Here is a 19,464-nt window from a genome sequence, read left to right as displayed (position 1 = left end):
AGTAGACGTTAAAAATAACAACAACAACAACAACACATAACTGGGCCGAGGAGTACGAAGAACCAATCAGGAATGATCTTCTGACCGAGTGCAATCTTGGTGTTACCCGTGTAAAAGATCTAGCTACAGTGTCAGGACGGTCTAATTTGCTCATAATCCGCCCAATGATATCAATCATTTTAGCGCCGGCTCCCCACTCACCGTAATGCCTCCGTCCAAACGATATAGATATGAGAGGATGTTGTTCGGTTTTTTGACCCTACCACGTGATTAAAAGACCCGGTTCATATCCTTCCCATACATAAGCTGCCCCTCACTGGCTTATCTATGGGAGAACGGACGGGATCCCGAGTTTTCCAGTGGGTATGGTCGTATGTACTAGTTCCTCGCAAACAATCTGTTTATCAATGCTGCTGTGAGTGGTCGTGTGGAAAGGAGTACCCTTTAGTCATCGCGAAGTGGATGAAAAAGATCATTGACAACAATACCACGTACATGCAGTTTTAACAGCTTAACGATGCCTTTGATGTCTTCCAATCCGTTATTCAACATTTTATCTATCCTTCTTCATACTCCCACCACTTATTTTTGGTATCATAGCATCTGCTACCCCGATCTCTTCCGTGTTCTCAAGATTATGACAGCTTACATAGCCCTCAACTTCTCCTTCCCCCTCTTCCTCTTGCCACCGACCTCCTTCTGCTCCTCGATCTCCAACAACGCCTCCCTCTTCTTCTCACCCACCACCTTGAGCGCCTCCCTGATGACTCTCGTCTCGAGGTTGACGCCCTCCTCCGTCCACGCCTCCATCTGTCTTCCGACTCTCTGCTCAATCGCCAGCACGAGATCGACATCTCTCTGTCCCACAAACGTCACCGCATCACCCTTGCGGCCCGCACGCGCCGTACGACCGACACGATGGATGTAGTCATCCGGATCGCGGGGGATATCGTAGTTCACCACAATTTTCACCTCGGGGATATCAAGACCTCTGGCCGCGACGTCGGTGGCGACCAGGATGCGCGCGGCACTGGCGCGGAAGCGGCCTAGATTGTCGATACGCTGGCTCTGGGGGAGCTTGGAGTGCAGGGAGGTGACGCGGTGGTCGAGCAGGCGGAGCAAATGGTGCAGGAAGTCAGCGGTGCTGGTGCGGTTGCAGAAGATGATGACGGACTTGTCGACGTTCTGGGGCGTCAGGAGGAACATGTGCAGGTAGTGCTCGCGGTGGGTGACGGGCACCTGAAGGTGCATCTGGCGCAGGGTGGCGGGGATGGCGAGGCGTTGGGTGTCGACCTCGCAGACGAAGACGGGGGCGCGGCCGGGGATGGGCGGGCGCTCGGAAAGGGCCTTGACTTCGGGCGTCATGGTGGCGGTGAAGAGCAGCGTTTGGCGCTCGGAAGGAGGGGGAAGGACGGAGAAGCACTCTTCGACGTCGGGCAGCATGGAACCCTTCCCGCTGTTGGCAAGCAGGCGGTCGGCTTCGTCGAGCACGATGAACTTGACGCGGCGAAGGCCGCAGATGGTGTCCTCGCCTGAAGTGCGGATGTGGTCGGCGAGACGGCCGGGGGTGGCGATGACGAGATGGGGCCGATTAGCGAGGTCGATGGCTTGTTTGCGCATGTCGGAGCCGCCGGTGATGAGGACGGCTTTGAGGACGTGGGGTTGGGAGAGGGCGATGACTTGCTCCATGATTTGGAGCGCGAGCTCGCTGTGGTAGGTGGTTAGTCTCTATCTATTGTTCACGAGGGTCTCGTCTCAGGGGTGCTGAGAGTAAGCTTACCGAGTGGGTGTGAGGATGAGACCAAAGATGGCGGATGGGTTGGCAGCCCATTGCTGGAGAATGGGGACGGCAAATGCTACCGTCTTACCCGAACCTGTCCTACTGCCACCGATACAGTCCCTGCCCTTAAGGATCTCGGGTATACAACCCTTCTGAATGCCGGTTGGCCGCTTGATGGCCATGTTGGCGAGCGACTGGACCAGCCATGGGCGGACATTGAGTGCGTCGAAGGTGGTGTTGGCGTCGATAGGAACCGAAACTGTGCTGGCAGGCTCTGGTACTGGGGTGGTAGGTGCTGTCTCTTCAGTCTTCTCTGTCTTGGGTGCCTCAGGTTGCTTTTTCTTGATGCGGGATGGGACGTTGTTGAAGACAGGCTTGACGGGGGCGACGGGCGTGTCATCCTCTTCCTCGTCTTCGATTTGAGCAACAATATCGTCGATGGTGGGTGATGTGCGACGGCGTTTCCTTGGGGCGTTGCTATCTAGCGAGTCGGAATCTGAATCTTCGTCTGAGCCTGACCCGGCGCTCTGGTTCTGCTCGTCGTCATCTTCGTCTGAAACGCCTTCATCTGAATCGTGCTCATCCTCGTGCTCATCTTCCTCCTCTTCATCTGAACCGGCCGACTCATCCTCCCCATCTAGCTCAGACCCAAAGTCGGACTCATCCTCAACAATTTCGGGATGATCATCAACCTCCTCAGTGCCGGCGGGCGCCTTGTTAACCTTGGATTTGAGGTTGGCTGTGGCATTAGCCTTTTTGGCCTTTGCGGCTGTCGCGGACAGCATTGTTGGTTTGTTACTGTGTTTTTCAAGGTTGAATGGCAGATTAGGACAAGTGTTGTGTCTTTGTTCAAAATACCGTCAATTCGGTTTCGCTTGAGAACCGTGATGGGCGCGTCTAGCAGATTCGATGTGTGAAGTTGATTATCGGTCGATAAACTGATAACGACTGCAATCGCCATCAAAACTCAAAATTTTTGGTTCAGCAAGGTTCTCGGGAATGACCGAAACGGGAAAGCGTGCTGTAATGTCACATTCAGCGCTATTACGTAAGCATAGTATTCAGACTTCATGTCTCGAACTTCCAAGACTCGAGACTTCACCTCGTTCTCAACTTTCTTTACACGTGCTTATGTCCTGCGCAAAAAGACACTTATGAGGGCAGAAACTACTGCTTATAGCGATGAACTGCCCATTTCCTTGGAGTTTCTCCTGCTTGCCCGACGTCCTTTCCATTCAAGAACTTACTGATCGCCAAGACCCGACGTCCACGCACGGACCACCGGCAGGCCTGGGCCTGGGGTAGCATCAAGATCCACTCAGGTACCTTGAAACGCATTGTCGAAGCGCCGGCGAACCGCCAAGGTCGCATAACAAGCGTCAGCCACCAAAACCATCGGCGCTTAAGTTTTGGACTGTGAGGTCCCTTTTGTTTCCAAATTCCGGTTCTCTCATGGAATACGAAGAAGCCGTTGCTTTGATCTTCATAGTGCGACTTCTGGGCGCTTGGAAGAATGCAAAAAATAGGGGAGTCTTTCCTGTTTGGAAAAGACCCGACCAAAAACAGTCCAGGATCAGGGATTCTGTCAGAAACCAAAGCAATGTCGAGCTTTTGATGTCCGGTGTTGTGCTGACTGCACAGTCTCCGAACAACGTCTAGGCAAGGAGTTACATGCCGATGAGAGATGAGGACCTGATTCACTCAGTTGAAAGAGAGGACATCAAGGTGAAGCTCATTGGCTTTATGCCCAGACGGATCACGACGGACTACATCATGTCCTCCAGCGGCCCCCGTCTTGTGCCATTACAAGTGCCGCAGAAGGGCATGTCGTTGACGATAATCCCAAGGCTACGGATCGTACCTATGGCCGCCGCTTAACCGGCCAAGTCTAGAGTGGAACCCGCGGTACATAGCCGGTAGGACACGCGAGCTTGCCCCGGCGATGCATGGGCTATCGGCCCTTACCCAAGGCTTGCCTTGCCTTCTTACACGGCGATTCAGATACGGCTCTCGCTCCCCAGTCAGCACTCGGACATTTCAGCAGTGTAAACATGATGGGCCATGTTGTGGTACTGTTACTGTACTTTACCGGCACAGTGACTTACCGATTTGGCCCCCAACTATCCTCATGGAGCAAGCAGGCAAATGTGCCCGGGCAAGCTGTCAGCATCGTAGCCAAAAAGGCGAAGATTGTTTTGGTTATATGGTATCGTCATGCCCTCAATGATTGGTGAGTTGTAATGAAGCTACTACGTATAGCATCTTACAAGTCTTATGCTTCATACTCATCTCGATTTGCATAGGTCAAGATCCTTCATTGTCATCCATAACTTCTCACTTACTTCTAAACGAATGTGTTGATCAAAGCAAGCATATATCATCCACCTGGTTGGTTCCCTAGGATGATGACGTTAATCTCAACGCCTGAGCTGACTATGCCGTAGTTTCGCTGGACCATCTCTCCTGAAACACCGCTCATCCACAGTGAACCGAGAGGCACAGTGTCTCTCAACGACGTAGACGGTTCTGTCTGTGCCTCTCTGTTCAAGCACTCTGAGGCCACATGCCGCAGCACCCGTTGAAGATGCCGATAGCCCCCCTGGAGGTATGAACAACAAGGCAAGACTGGTGGGATTGCGGGAGGGTTGAAGCGAAAGACGGGCCTGACTGGCGACTGGCCAGGAGGAGTGTCGATCTGACGCCCTGTGGCGGCTTTCCAGCGTGCCAATCAGAGGTTGAGGACGGCCGTTGTAACTTGTAAATCGAGTATCGTACGGATGCCATCAGATGGCACCAATCCAGAGACAGCCTGGCCCTGGCTCGTTTGGTTTGATGGCATGGGTGCCGGGCCTTTAATTCTCACGACAGAGAAACTGGTGTTGTTTGGTTCCTATGCGGTAATGTGGTTATGTTTTCGTACAGATCATCAAAAATGTTGCCTGACTGTGTGATGCGGTGCTGCAGCAACCGCCAGTCGAACCTGTGTGATAAATACCCGGCGGAGACGAAACAAGCGCCGCTGGAGGGTGTCTTCTTTTTTCCTGCTTCTCTTCTCTGTTATGTTAATTGAATCATCTTAGGTTCCAACAAGTCCTTCAAAGTTCCAAGCGCCGTTCTATCGTTGAGTTGCAACCTCGGGCTCGACTGCCCTGTTGTGAAAAAGAACAACACCCCGCCGTTCAGGGCAGCATCCCCCTGTGCACAGAAAGGACCCCTGGTCCGATCACATTGCTAGTGTGGGGCACACAGCCGACGTCCACTCCACCGCCGAGACAGACACTGCCCGCCCTGACAGTCCGCTCCTCGTGCCGCTCTTCAAATCAAAAACTCCCACTTGGGAACAAGCATCGCCGTGTGTCAACAGAAACAACGACAAGTCGACAGATCCCTAACATCGTAACCTCCCAGGGCTCCGTCATCCCCGCTCAAGAAACGACTCCGCCAAGCTTGTAACACTGCCAGTGGCTCAACAAACTCTCCTTCGGCGCCTGGCCCATTTCCCAAAGTCCGGCCCGGTCCCGTCTTTCCCAACCGAGTCTGTCTGAGTCCTACGAGTCCTTGTGTCGCCTGCCATTCATCCCCTCCAACAGCTTGCATATCTAGCCGTGCATCCCGCACTCACACACGCAACTTAAACCTTACATACAAAAGCCCAACCATCTTTACACCGATATCCGGCACTTTCATTAACCGATTCTTGATCTATTATCCATCTACGGCCGATTTAAAAGACACACGTCTACACCATATCACTTCGACTTATCGCCATCTCGTTGTTGTTTTCCAGTTGACGTTGACCTACGAGCCTACCTACCGGGCCTGCCTGCTATACAGTGCGCCCCTCCCCGCCGACAAATCGCACTGCTGCTTTTCGTCCGAACGACTCGACTCGTCTCTTTCATCTCAAATCCCGTCGCCTGTTTCACCCATTGCATCTTCAGACAACTTTTCTTGCTCCAGCAACTAGCACTGGCGAATTAAGTAAAGTCATCGTCGCACACCTACGATACCCGACGGCCCAGACTACCATAGCCTTTCCAAGACGATCTGCGGCCAAAGACCACCAACGGCACCTTTACACGTCTCGTGACCGGCTCGATTTCGCCTCACAGGCCTCTCTCTGCCCATTCCGAACACTGCAACTTGTCCGGCTTCCAAAGCCTCAACCCATTGTCTGAAAAGTCGAAGCGTCCATCCCGCATCGCAGCCCCAACCGGTGACAAGCAAAGGCACCTGCCATCAATAGACTACCATGGCCGACTACCAAGGTCAAAGCAGCAACGATGCTGCCAACAAGGCAAGTAAAAGAACTACTTAATTGTGGCCTCCGCATTTGCCCTTCCAGCATTATCTCTCTGCCCCTTCCCCCCTATCCTCCTTGAGGTGTCTGGTGGCCGCCGCTCCCACCCCTCAACACTCGTTTTGCGTCTATACTCGCTCGCTGCGCACCACCGCTAACACTTTACACCATGCAGGCCAACCCAGGCCTCCAAGCACCTCAACTCCAACAAGGACCACCCCCCGTTCCCATAATGGCGCCAGCCCCCGCACCCCTCCTCCGGCCAGCAATCCCCGGCGCTCGCCCCGGTGGTCGGGGTCCCCCACGTCTTGGTCTTGCGATCCCCCCGTCTCTAAGTGTCAAGCCCGTTGGCAACCCCGGTGCACCCCCGGCGCGTGCGGCGCCACCACAACTTAAACTCGCTACCCCCATGGGTAGCACCACAATACCACATGAGCAACCTGCCGGACGACCAGGTGCCCAAGGCTACAGCGCTAGCGGCGCCAGTGATAGCAGTGCGGCGCATAGCAGGAGTGGCAGCTTTGGCCCCGAGAGCAACCCTACCAGCGCCGACACCCGGTATAGCAATGTTTCGTTTATGGGCGCTCAAAGGCCACACGGCACACCAGACCCCGTTTCTGCAGTTGGCTCTCTGTACTCCAATGCCAGTGAGGGAGGTGTGGGCATGGAGCGAGACAACAGCCTACATGGACTGGAAGCATTTGATCAGCTCACACTGGAGAAAGCGAGGACACTAGATGTTGAAGATCTTGATGACGATGGGTGGAGGATTGCCATGATGGAGAAGAGAGTCGAGGAGATGGGACCCCTAGGCGAGGGCGCAGGAGGTGCGGTAACCAAAGCCAGGTTGAAGGGCGGCAAGACCGTATTTGCGCTCAAGGTATGACTTCCCGATTGAAATGATGTAATCGAATCCTTGCTGACAACTCTTCCAATAAGATCATCACAGCAAACCCCGACAAGGACGTTGCCAAGCAAATCGTTCGTGAACTAGGATTCAACAAGCAGTGTGCCTCCGAGCACATCTGTCGGTACTTCGGCGCCGTTGTCGATACTCAGTCCGCGACCATCTCTATTGCCATGGAGTATTGCGAGGGCGGTTCTCTCGACAGTGTCTACAAGGAAGTCAAGAAGCTCGGCGGGCGCACTGGAGAAAGAGTCCTGGGCAAGATCGCCGAGGGCGTCCTCCACGGATTGACATATCTCCACAGCAAGAAGATTATCCACCGTGACATCAAGCCTAGCAACATCCTCCTTTGCCGCAATGGCGAGGTCAAGCTTTGCGATTTCGGTGTCTCGGGCGATTATGGTACGAACGGCGCGGCCAACACGTTCATCGGTACCAGTTATTACATGGCACCTGAGCGAATCACGGGCCAGTCATACACCATCACCTCGGACGTCTGGTCTCTGGGTGTTACCCTGCTCGAGGTTGCACAGCACCGATTCCCCTTCCCCGCGGACGGTACCGACTCACAACCCCGTGCCGGTCTTATCGACCTTTTGACGTACATTGTCCGTCAACCGGTGCCGAAGCTGAAGGACGAGCCTGATGCGAATATCTTCTGGACTGACAAGTTCAAGTACTTTATCGACTGCTGGTATGTATACACTTTACTTATGATCATGTTGCCCAATTTGCTAACCAGGATAATTGTGTAGCTTGGAGAAGGACCCCAACCGCAGAGCGAGCCCTTGGCGTATGCTAGACCACCCCTGGATGTTGGAGATACGGTCAAGGCGCGTGAACGTAGCCCGTTTCCTGGCTACGGTATGGGGCTGGGAAGATGAGAAGGGAGGGAAGGCATAGTGTGTCTGCTGTGGTGGAAATAATCGATCGAAAGCGGCAAGTTCAGTTCACAGGTCGTGGAAATCTTGCAAACGCCGGAAGAACAAGAATCGTGGACCGGAGGATATCGGGGTCGCTTCTTCACCTGAAGATGTCGAGTCTGGTGTTTTCGTTTTTGAGGAGGACGAGAACAATGGCTGCCATGGTGGTGCGGCTCGTGTCTGACAAACGTTTGGGTAGATAAATATGATATGAACCCCTCATAGCAAGAATTGGAATGAAAGGAATTTGTACATGCACTGAATGCAAGCTTGGGTTCTTGTTGTGCTCGCAAACCATGTGTGGTCAGCAACCAACCGTGAAACATAATCTAGGAGTTTCCCTTCGAAAAACGAAATGCACAACAGGAAACCGGGCCTGGAGGTGATGCGCATATATATGATCTGCACTTCGCCCTTACATCTCACAGTCGGAGGTCCCTGATATTTCATATCTCACCACCGGCATATTTGAGCCCCGGCATATTTGACCACCGGCATATTTAATGCACACGCAAATAACTACACATACCTCACTCCCTTGTGGACATGCGATCATGCTGTCCCCACCAAGTCCTCGTTTGCATCCTTCCCATTTGGCCCTCTAGTTCATCCATCCCAGCTCTACAGCCACTAGACCAGGGGTATATAAGCCAAAATACCAGCAACATCTTACATGGTCCGTTAGCACACCCGGGAGTAATGCGAGAGAGCTCTTTATGACCTGTTACCAAGTCAACTTGGTTGGGTAGTTGCCGGCTCGAGCCCGGTGCGGATCAACCTTTTTTTCTCCCTTTTCTCCCTTTTCTCCCTTTTCTCCCTTTTCTCTCTTTTCTGTTATTTATTTTGGTTATTTTTGCACGGAGGTCCGGAGGTCACTTAAGAGAAAGGTTGCATATGAGGAAGAAGCTATTGTGCACGTATGTTGGTTTGATAGATGCAGTGCAGTGGAGTGTACAGATGCCGTTAACGACAATGCATCGACTGGAGTGCAGTGATATGGGTAGTGTGCGTGGTGTGGGATTGGACTGGAACTGCAAGAGGCAGGACTCGGGGGCAGGAACGCATGCCCCTGAATGGGAACCCTAACCCTTGACTGGCTGACTGACTTTTGAGGACTGAGATCCAGAACCGTCAGTCGTCACTCGTTAGGTAGCCAACTTTATGACGGGTATCATGAACGGTAGAAAGTTGTAGAGAGGCCTGTGGCATGTGAAATCGAGTGGCTGTAATGCCAAAAAAAAAAAAAAAAATTTCAAATTTTTTTTTGGACGCAGATGAGGGCTTGAATATGTGTACTGTATGTAGAAGCCAGCGTGACGAGAAGAAAAAAAAGATGAAGAAAACTAGAAAAAAAAACCCAAAAAAAAACCCGGGAAAAGGGAAATCAAGGATGAAAGAACCTAGGAACGAATAAGAAGCGGCCAATTATAACGGAGATGGTGAACATTCTAATATTTTTACACGCAAGGAGGATGTCCGAAGTTTGTCATCGGGCAAGACAGAACATAAGAGGACAGACGGATTTATCATGCTTGAGACCTGTATTTTTAATTTTTTTAATGAAGACGTGGTATGTACGTGCAGTGTAGGTGGTCCGGGCCCTTTTGCATGAGGAAGCTCTTTCCCTCTTTCCTCAATCGACTTTAAATCTGCTCTTTCTCCTCTCTTCCCTCGTCCCTTCCTCCCTTCCTTATGAGCAAGATAACCGTTGCACAACTCTCACGTCCAAACAACCTTATCTAGGTACCAATCTATCTCTCAACTCTCAACTCTCGCTCCATCGTTCATTCCGAACGAAAACCAAAAAAAAAAAAAAAAAAAAAAAAAAAAAAAAAAAAAAAAAAAAAAAAAAACCCAGAAGAAAAAACCAACAAACTGGAAGCCATCTTCTTGCCGCGCTCTTAGGTGTTACGATCCAACTAGAGTTATGTAAGCTAGCTAGATAGACGGACCAATCAGATTGGACCCGAAAGGCTCGGGTCCACGGGTCCGGTATGTCGGGTCCAGGAAGGCCGGTATAAAAGAAGGCCTTCCCAGGCCTCTTGTTACCGGATCTCCAGCAAGCAATAGCTATCACAACTTACCAGTACCTTTTGGCTACTACTCCGTTACTCTATTGTTCTATCCCAGCGATAATACTCCTGTGCTTGTAACGGTTCGTCACATTAGGACCAGATTGCCTTTCACCTTGTCAGTTGGAAAGGAAGATGGAGGGTTAGCAACCGGTGAAGCGACGTGGAGGGGAGGAGAGAAGGGACATGTGGGAAAACATACCTGAGGATGGAGATATGAAAAGGTTCGAGAATCATGGGATATCTCTAGGGGCAGCAGGGCGACAAGAGTCAACAGCCGACACAATTTTTGTTTCTTACCCCGATTTCCCTTAATTACTCCCCAAGATTGTTTGGGCTATTGCATACCTCTACATGGAAGTTTGTCTCCTCGGCCGGCTATCTTACGACGGGATTCGGCTGGGAGGACACTGCCAGACACAGCAATAGGCATTTGGGAGTGGGGCAGCCACTCACTCCTTCTCTCTCTGTCTGCAAAGAACGATCACTGCATCAATCTTATCCCCTTCTCAAACTACGGAAATCTTCGTTTAAACGAATTCTCAGGGAGATTGTGACTGACCCAGTGCGTGTGACTTCCGCGGATTTTCTCACGGATGGCGGTAGCGATTGACCTGAAAACAACCGCATGTTAGCGAAAAAAAAAAAAAAAAAAAAAAGATTCCAGAAAATGCGAAAACAAAAATTACTTGCTTAGCGGGAAAGATCCAGTTCATCATACGGTAATCTTCTTTTTCTTTTTCTGTCCTCTTTTGCTTTCCTCTTTTTCTTTCCTGGGTGTTCTCATCTGGAAGGGGGTGGGCGGTTGGCGGAAGGGCGCGACACCCATTCCACCCCCACTTGCATCCCAGCCCCACAAAAGGTGGAAGAAACTCTCTGGACACTCCAAAATTTGAATGCACTAAACCGCCACTATGTGCAGGAAAATGCAAGTGCAGTCGACATCGTACGTGAAATCTTTTGATCCTGCCATTTGTTTGAAGTTCAAATGCAGGTGTGCCGGTCGAGATAGGCAAAAGCGGGAGCACCCGGGAAGTCATTATCTGTGACAAGGGCAGTGTTCTGGGCTTGGAACAGTAGTTCAATTCCGCTGATAAACTACTTTAGTCTCGAAGGCCTTGTTGGTCCTTTCAACCTCTAGAGGAAGGCTGGGCTTCAAGGCCTTCTTATGCCAAAGGAAAACGGTACCTATCTAGTACGTACGGGTCCTTGTCACCTGAGCTCCAAGGCATCTAGCGATCTGCATACATGTAGGTCTTTCTCGTATGATACCAGGAGTGTGGCATATGCCCGTATGCTACCAGGAGTGTAGCATATGTCCGTGTGACATTATCAGTCCATCCCACCCACCAAGCTGGGGCTCAATCTGGTGGCAACCCATCTTAAAAGTCCTTTGAAGTGTTCTTTTTTGTGCTGAGGATTTGTCCTTCCATTTTACCTGCCACCATTGTGAAAGCTCGGCTGGCAACGCAGAAAGAGGCCATTGACTAAGAGAGGTTTGGAAAAGGAGTGCAGTTGTTCGACCGAAAATGCGGAAAACACTGCTGACTACCTAAAACTGTCGCTTCAAGTGTTCTTTGCCACTTACCCCATCGCAACAAACACCGAAATTTAGATTTTATTGGTCGAGGTCCGGACTCCGCAAAGCCGTAACGAACGAACGAAGGAAGCAGTTACCCACCAGAGGGCGGTTGTGCTTTCCGTTTCTGGCGCATAGCTAAGCATGATCGTCGATGCTATGACACCTCCTTCTTCAAACTTTCGACCGCTTCTGCAGTGAGCTTGACATTGCACACAACTTCTTCCAGTTCCGTCTTCGGACCTCAATTTTCTTCCCTTTCCAGCTACAGTCAGGGTCTTTGCCAGCGACAACTTGTCAAAATACAGCCAGCCACTTTGGGTTCCTACGATGGATCGCTCGGGCTCGGATCTCTTCCTCAACATCCACTTCGGGATTGGAAGCTAGGCCATGTCGTACTGGTTGCTTCTAGAATCTCTAGTCACTTTGACCAAAAAGGCCATATTCTTCAAGCATGGCGCCGCGTGGAGCAATTGGGAAGCGGTTCTTCCGGACATGTGTGGAAAGAAAAGGGGTTTGAAGGGCCTACGCTCAACCGCGTACGTGTCGTCAAGCAGCTTTACAAGGACCGACCCGACTACATTCACTCCTCACGCCGTGAGCTTTTTGCCCTGGCCTCTTTCTCCAAGAAGACTGCACCAGAGGTACATATCATCCAGGTGGCCTTGGAAATCCATCCTCGTATTCCAAGATGGAGGCTTGCTGACCAAGAACGGTATCCACTCATCAGCATCGCAAACTATTTGCCCAGCTTGTCAACTGGTACGAGGACCCTGAGTGCTCGTTATTGACAATGGAGCATGTCGAGCATGGTAATCTTCAACGGTACATTGAGATAGGCGCCAAGTTTCCAGATAGACAGGCGCCCTTGATTACGGGCCAGATTGCCAGTGCTTTACAGTACATGCATGTTAAAGGGTTTGTACACAGAAATCTGAGGCCCTCGGTAAGTTGCCGATACTCGAGTCCCTCAACCAAGTCTATGGCGAGCACTGACCGTTTGAAAACTCCAATATCAAGAACATCCTTGTCGCTGTTGAAGGGCCCGCATGGAGCGTCAAGCTTGCTGATTTCGGAATTCCCGCCAATGTTGACGATCCCTGGCCCCCCAAGAACTACATCCGTACGAGCGGCTACACGGCTCTAGAAATTGTTGACTCGTTACAGTAGTACACTACTGCTGTTGACATATGGGCTTTGGGGGCTATCGTCTTCTGTCTGTTGGTAGGCAAACCGCCCTTCCACAAGCTGGACGACATGCTGGAATATTGCGCCGGAATCAGGAAGTTCCCTACCTCGCCGCTCAGGGCCTCAACAAGACTCTCAATTGACTTCATCCTGAGGGCGATGAACCCGGTTCCGGACAAAAGGATGTCAATACTACAAGTTTTGAACCATGAATGGCTTCGCGTCAATGATTCCGCACAAGATGCGGATGGCCGGTACGTACGAGTTTGAAGTGATTTGGCTTACCAGTTCGAGAACATAGCTGAGACTTGATACAGATGTTGGCGATGTACGACCCAAAAGTCACTCGACAATGTGCGCTGGAAAATGTCAACTGCGTCCATGCTACACAACCGCGTAGGAAAGCCCAGCAAGCTCTCCCATTCGCTAAAAAAAAGATTATTATTGGAAATAGAAGTTTTACTAAATCAGGCGTTATTCTTTCGTCTTTTTCCTAAAAAACCAACTTCGTAACAGCTAACACCAAAAGAAAAGGGACCAAATCATTCAATTTATTTTGCGATTTCATTTTATGATAACTCTCAATCCTAATATTCAATAGAGTGGAATGTCATAGCGCTGTTGTTATCTGTACTTCAAAGTCGAAATTTAATCAAATGCAATGCCTCTTTTCTCTTTTTTTTCTCTATTCAAATAAATAGAAGTTTTTTGCTTTTCAGTCTTTTTGGTTAAAGCAGACTCTTTTACGTTTATGACCTCCATACGTGTAACAAGGGCAGAGTTCTGGGCTTGGAACAAAGAGTTCAATTCAGCTGATAAACTACTTTGGTCTCGAAGGCCTTGTTGATCCTTTCAACCTCCATGAGAAGGTTGGTACGTACCGAGCCCTGTGTGCCAAGCATCGGCGCGAGTCTATCTAGTTCATCTGCCTACAAGTAGATCTTCTGAATGCCAGCCTTCGTCCAGTTGCCCGTCGGTAATTCCGGTCGGTGGTTTAATTGATGAAAGTCGCCGGCGAATGTCCGTGTGGCATTCTGTCGGTAATTCCGGTCGGCAGTTTGACTGATGAATGTCACCGGCGAATGTCCGTGTGACAATACGCAACGGGTGCACGAAAAAGACTGTTACAAGATGTTTTTCTCACCAGGTACTTATGGGAACCTGTTTTCAGACGCCCATTTCCCTGCATAGCAGGTTGTTCTGTTAGAAGAGGGTGTGGTTTATAGTATCTTATATTTCTAGAAGCACTAACAGCTGGATGAGTGGATATGGTGGTATATTGTTAGTATTACTGTTACTGTAATTACAGCTTGTTTGTTACACCATCTGCGGAACAGCGAACTGCTTGGGCAATGAGCAGCCATTTGCAAGAGCACTCCTTCTATTTCTTGTTAATTGTTACTAACCTAAGCTTCTTGTTTTTTTGGTCGAAAACTGAAGCTTTCAAAGGCCCGTTAACTTCTGATGATTCCACTCAAGCCCTGATCCTTGCTGAAAATTACAGGCCTGTACCGAACGTATGCATGGGCGTCATGGAACTGTGCGTCAAGTCCTCTTGCTGTCAGAAAGGCACGCCGCACAGCAAAGTGGATTGATTTAATACGGATAAATCTGTGTATTGTGGTGCTCTGTGGAGGAGGAGGTCCGGTCTGTGGAACCCGAGTTGGGGGTGGCCAGAGTATTAGGGAGTCTACAGAGCTTTTCTGGGTGACTGGGGAGGCTAGTCCTCTTTCAGAGCCACCTGCAGACGCTGAACGGAATGGTCAAACCTCGGAAGCGGTTTATGAGATCGCTTAAGGTCCTATCCATCGTTTGGACAGAAGGAATGAGGTTAAAGGTCTGTTAATTCCCTCTGTGTTTCTCAGACTTTGCTCCATGTCACAGCGGCGGTAGAGCCAAGGAAAAGCGAACAAAAGTGGGCGAGTCACGTCAGTTGAAACGCGACTTCAACCCCCACGATTTCTTTCCCTCCCCAACAAGTGCAGATGTACGCCAGCAACAACCATAAAAAAAGTCCCGAAGAAACCATGGAGAAGTTCTTAGAAACCTCTTTGCCCGGTTGGAAGCTGGGGCTTAAGACAACAACACGCGCGGAACCCCAGGCTGAATGGGATGGCATGGACAACCTGCAATGCCATGACACTTGGGGACTGAATGACGACTGGCGCACCTTGGAGCGGTTGGGAAGCGGTTGCACTCTTGGGGACGTCTTCCAGCAAGGATGCGACAATAGGAAAGCTCGTCGCAAACTTCGCGCGGTCAAAAGATTCAACAAGGCTCACACAGAACACTTCCCCGAGTCGTCGTACGGGGAACTCAAGGCACTTGCCACGTTTTCCGTTCAGAAGATACCTCGACAGAACCGGTCCAAAGTGAGTAGTAGACTACTGTTTCTACCCAGGCTCACGGCAATAAATTTCACTTCATTGGAAAAGAGAACATAGCTGATCATAGTCTCCAGATTCATAGCAAGTATGAGCAACGCTTTGTCCAGTTTCACTGTTGGTATGAAGATACCAACTATCTTTATTTCGCCATGGAGTTTATGGAGCTCGGCAATCTCCAGCAGTTTATCGATAAGAGGGCGCCTTTCGACGAAGAGGAAGCAGCCAGAATTATTAAACAGGTTGCCGAAGCATTGCAATTCATGCACACCAACGATTTCATCCACAGGGATCTAAAGCCTACGGTGAACAAAGACATTTCGCCAGGTAAAGTGTACTAGGTACTCAACGCTAACGCATCTCTCAACCACAGAATATCCTCGTTGCGAAGGCCTGGCCAGCATGGCATGTGAAAGTTGCCGATTTTGGAATCGCCCCAGATCTCCGCCGTGACACTTTACGTGCGGTTTACTGTACCTACGGGTACATAGCCCCAGAGATGCTCGACTCAGCGGCACTTCTCACGGCGGCAATCGATGTATGGTCACTTGGGGCTGTGGCCTTTTGTCTACGGACCGGTCATCCTCCATTTTCCCATCCTGATGACTTGCGACATTATCACGCGGACCAAAAGGACTTTCCGAGTCGTGTGCTAGGCATATCGACGGGCTTCTGCATCGATTTCATCCTGGCCGCTATGCGTCCGCTCCCCGAAACGAGGTTGAACATCCAGCAAATCTTAAACCACGAGTGGCTTCAGATGCGACAAACGCTCAACAATTTGACGGCTTCGTAGGTTTTGAGCCGCTTACCTTTTCTCAATATACCTTAACCGACTTGAAAATGAACTCAGTCTAACTTTTTGTAGGGGTCTACTCGGCAAGTCGCTTCCAACATTGAGTACGGTGAATAGACCAGCCACAGCAGCGCCTACCAGCACGGTAAACAAACCAACAGCAGCAGCACCCACCGGCAGTTCGCCCACACACAATACACAAACCAACACCTCCCGAACATACTGTACAACATGCAACCTACCAAAACCAGCGGATAATCTGGTAGTGGAGGCGGCAGATGAGAGGATGGCGGGGCAGGATACGGTGTCTGTGAACCAAGAGCAGCAAAGAGTGGTAGAGGAGGCAAAGCAGAGAGAACAACAGCCGCTGCCCGCTGATTCGATAAACAAGAAAGCGCCAGAGGGGCAAAACAAGCGACAAATGGAGTTGTCATTTTTCTGGAGCAAAAACGAGGAGGAGGAGTTGAGGAGACAGGAGGAGTTGAGGAGACAGGAGGAGTTGAGGAGACAGGAGGAGTTGAGGAGACAGGAGGAGTTGAGGAGACAGGAGGGGTTGAAGAGACAAGAGGAGCTAAGACAAAGACAGGTGATAGTCAAGAGGGAGGAAGAGGCGGAAGAACTTGAGCGTGGGAGACAAGCCTTGAGTCGGCAAGAGCTCGAGCGGGAACGGCAGAAAATAGAAGATGAAGAACTGAAGCGGCAGCAAGAGCTGAGACGAAGACAGGAGATCATCGAGAGGGAGGAAGAGGTGGAAGAACTAGAGCGTGGAAGACGAGAAGCGTTAAATCGGCTAGAGATCGAACGGGAACAAATGAGAAGGGAAGAGGAGGAATTGAAACGGCAGGAAGAACTGAGACGAAGGCAGGAGATAGTCAAGAGGGAGGAAGAGACCGAGGAATTAGAACGACAAGCGTTATATCGCCAACCAGAGCACGAGCGGGAGCAAACGCAAAAGGAGCTCGTCCACGTAAGAGTGCAGCAAGGGCTTTTGCAGCAGCAACCTCAACAGCAGCAGCAGCAACAACAACAACGACAACAACATCAGCGAACAAAACGTCAACTAAAACGGCAACGAGAACGTCAACGAAAACGGCAAAAAATGCAGCAACAGGGAAGGGAAGACCAAGCGTTAGAAGAATCGGAACCCGAAGAGGCAACGGAACAACATCAAGAGCATGAACAAGAACAAGAACAAGAGCAAGAGGACGAGGCGCAGAGGATCGAACCCATTAAGAAGGATGTCGTCATACATAAATGCTGGACGTGCCACTCGGTATTCCAGACTCATCAGGAGTTGTGGTCCCACATACATGCGTCTCTGCATAGATATCCCACGTATCTGGAGCAGCTTTACGGGTATAGATTTGTTTGGTAAGGCTGCACAGTTTTCATTGCTGGGTAACGAGCGGCTCGAGCGTAGGAGAATGAGTCTCGGGAGGGAAGGGAAGAGAGGAGAACGCCGGAATTTGGCAGTTTAACTGAGGTTCATAATCAAGACGCACGTCGAATGGGGTTGGGAATATCACGGATCTAGATGAGCGCTTCAAGAACCCCTGGGGCATCCTTCGAACAAACAAAAGAGGAACATCTCATCACCATATAAGTTGAACATTATCACTGTCGCCAGTGAACGAACAGAATGTGATATGCTTGCAACGTTCACCAAGCCGCAGGCACAACAGTGATGTTTAAAGTTACTTCCGCCTATGGGACCGGAACATCGTGGGGCACAACGAGTTTGTAGGATTGAAAAATATGCCACCAGTTGAGCTCTAAAACCGACATGGATATCTCTCGAGGGCCTGCTTGGCTTCTTTGCAACTTCTCGTGAGCTTCAAGGAGGGCTTGTTCCTCGGCTGAATGCACCAAAATCACGATGGCTGCATAACTGCAAGCCCTCCGGGCGCGGGCTTGTGGCATTTGGAAGATGCTCTCCACCCCAAGCTTCCACCTGCAGTTAGAGTGTCTTGCTAGGCCTGGCACGCCTGTTTCTCTTTAATTGAAAACGTTGCCAACCAAGCAGTTTCCTCATCATTGCTCTCCTTCATCTGGGGCTGCCCTCTTCCCTAACAATATTTTTTTGGTGTTTCTTGGCTGGCCTGGTTTTCCTTTCTCCTTTTCTTTTACCACTGCGAGACCTATTCCATTTCTCGATCGTCACCTTCCACATATGCCCATCTCTCGAAAGCAAACAGAACATTATTTGGGAAGTTCCTGCTTTTGATTATTTACGTCGCTTCTGGAAGGCGCCAAAAAAAGAAGGAAAAAACAGTCGCGGTTGAATCGCGTTAGAGTCGGGCTAACAGCGACCGCGCGGCCCCATATCTTCCATCTTCAACTCGGCAAACACCAACTTTCATCGGCAAGAGCGAAGAAGGAGAACAACCCTCCATGAACCATGGAGAGCTTTTCAGAGACCCCTTTGAAGGATTGGAGGATCGGGAGTGCTTCCGATAAACACTACACAAATGTTCGTATCCATACATTTCCAGGGGGCATTGTTGAACACTGGGCTCCCACCCACCCTTTGGGAGCGGGTGCATTCGGAGAGGTCTGGAGAAAAAAGTGCGAACGCGGCCCCAATAAAGGTAAACGGCGCGCCGTCAAGGAAATTCGCAAAGCCCACGCGGGTTTCCTTAAGTCTTCGTAGCGGGAGCTCCAAGCCCTCGCTACTTTCTCGGCGAAGAACAATCTCAGGGTGAGTTGATGGCCTACAAGATCATAGTCTCCAACATCATTCAGCGGGAGAGACGACCGATGGTTACTGACCAAGTGAGGACATTTTACCTACGCCGTGGCCAGTATCAAGAATACTTCGTCCAATTTCTCGGCTGGTTCGAACACCCCGAATATCTGTACATTGCCATGGTTATTATGCCACATGACGATCTCCAGCAATACATAGATGACAAAGCACCTTTCCCGGAATCAAAGTTATCTATAATCGCGAAACAATTCGCGACGGGCTTACGTTTTATGCACCAAAAAGGTTTCCTTCATAGAGACCTCAAACCCCTGGTAGGTCTACAGTCCACATGTCATCACCGTCACACACCAACTTGGTAGCCATGCGTAAACTTCTCACAACTAACGCCCTATAAAATCCAAGAATATCCTCGTCGATACGCCGGGCCCGGAATGGAAGGTCAAGCTTGCGGATTTTGGGATTGCCAGGAACATTGTCGGCCCTACTTTATCCACCCACTACATTGGTACCTACGGCTACATCGCTCCCGAGTTATTCGAATCATCGGATGCGTATACGACCTCGGTCGACATCTGGGCGCTCGGCGCCATCGTGTTTTGCATGTGCACCGGCGCTCCGCCCTTTGAGCAACCAAAGTATCTTGAGTATCGCGCCGGTAGGATATCCTTCCCATCTCAAGTGTTGGGTCTCCAAACCGGATTCTGCGTCGACTTTATCCTGGGGACCATGCTTGCAAACCCGCAGCAAAGGTTGGAGATAGACGACGTCATGGAACACGAGTGGCTCAGCTTGAACAGAACTGTTCGTACTATGATGAGTGACCCATAA

The 19,464-nt window shown here is 50.5% G+C and overlaps 5 protein-coding genes across 5 annotated transcripts; 4 read left to right on the top strand and 1 right to left on the bottom strand.

Annotated features, from left to right (window-relative positions):
- Window positions 1–574: 574 nt before the first annotated feature.
- SMAC4_02182 (uncharacterized protein) lies at window positions 575–2,565 on the bottom strand (the record flags this gene model as incomplete). The annotated part of the gene is made up of 2 exons (XM_003350421.2): window positions 575–1,708; window positions 1,781–2,565. 2 exons carry the CDS (start codon window positions 2,563–2,565, stop codon window positions 646–648), a joined length of 1,848 nt encoding a protein of 615 aa, XP_003350469.1. The 3' UTR covers window positions 575–645.
- Window positions 2,566–5,391: 2,826 nt separating this feature from the next.
- On the top strand, window positions 5,392–8,090 carry SMAC4_02183 (uncharacterized protein). The gene is made up of 4 exons (XM_024655694.2): window positions 5,392–6,077; window positions 6,256–6,960; window positions 7,020–7,681; window positions 7,743–8,090. The coding sequence occupies exons 1-4, from the start codon at window positions 6,033–6,035 to the stop codon at window positions 7,888–7,890; spliced, it is 1,560 nt and encodes a 519-aa protein (XP_024511541.1). The 5' UTR covers window positions 5,392–6,032; the 3' UTR covers window positions 7,891–8,090.
- Window positions 8,091–12,354: 4,264 nt separating this feature from the next.
- Window positions 12,355–12,708, top strand: SMAC4_02184 (uncharacterized protein; the record flags this gene model as incomplete). Its single annotated transcript, XM_066089722.1, has 1 exon — window positions 12,355–12,708. The coding sequence occupies one exon, from the start codon at window positions 12,355–12,357 to the stop codon at window positions 12,706–12,708; it is 354 nt and encodes a 117-aa protein (XP_065946927.1).
- A 1,841-nt stretch (window positions 12,709–14,549) lies between these two features.
- On the top strand, window positions 14,550–17,438 carry SMAC4_02185 (uncharacterized protein). Its single transcript, XM_024655695.2, has 4 exons — window positions 14,550–15,121; window positions 15,211–15,438; window positions 15,507–15,925; window positions 16,002–17,438. The coding sequence occupies exons 1-4, from the start codon at window positions 14,735–14,737 to the stop codon at window positions 17,302–17,304; spliced, it is 2,337 nt and encodes a 778-aa protein (XP_024511542.2). The 5' UTR covers window positions 14,550–14,734; the 3' UTR covers window positions 17,305–17,438.
- A 1,467-nt stretch (window positions 17,439–18,905) lies between these two features.
- On the top strand, window positions 18,906–19,464 carry SMAC4_13664 (uncharacterized protein; the record flags this gene model as incomplete). Its single annotated transcript, XM_066091527.1, has 2 exons — window positions 18,906–18,947; window positions 19,039–19,464. 2 exons carry the CDS (start codon window positions 18,906–18,908, stop codon window positions 19,462–19,464), a joined length of 468 nt encoding a protein of 155 aa, XP_065946926.1.

This window comes from Sordaria macrospora, chromosome 4 (assembly GCF_033870435.1).
Source record: "Sordaria macrospora chromosome 4, complete sequence".
In the NCBI taxonomy this organism is placed as follows: domain Eukaryota; kingdom Fungi; phylum Ascomycota; class Sordariomycetes; order Sordariales; family Sordariaceae; genus Sordaria; species Sordaria macrospora.
This window is presented reverse-complemented; position numbering and strand designations above follow the sequence as displayed.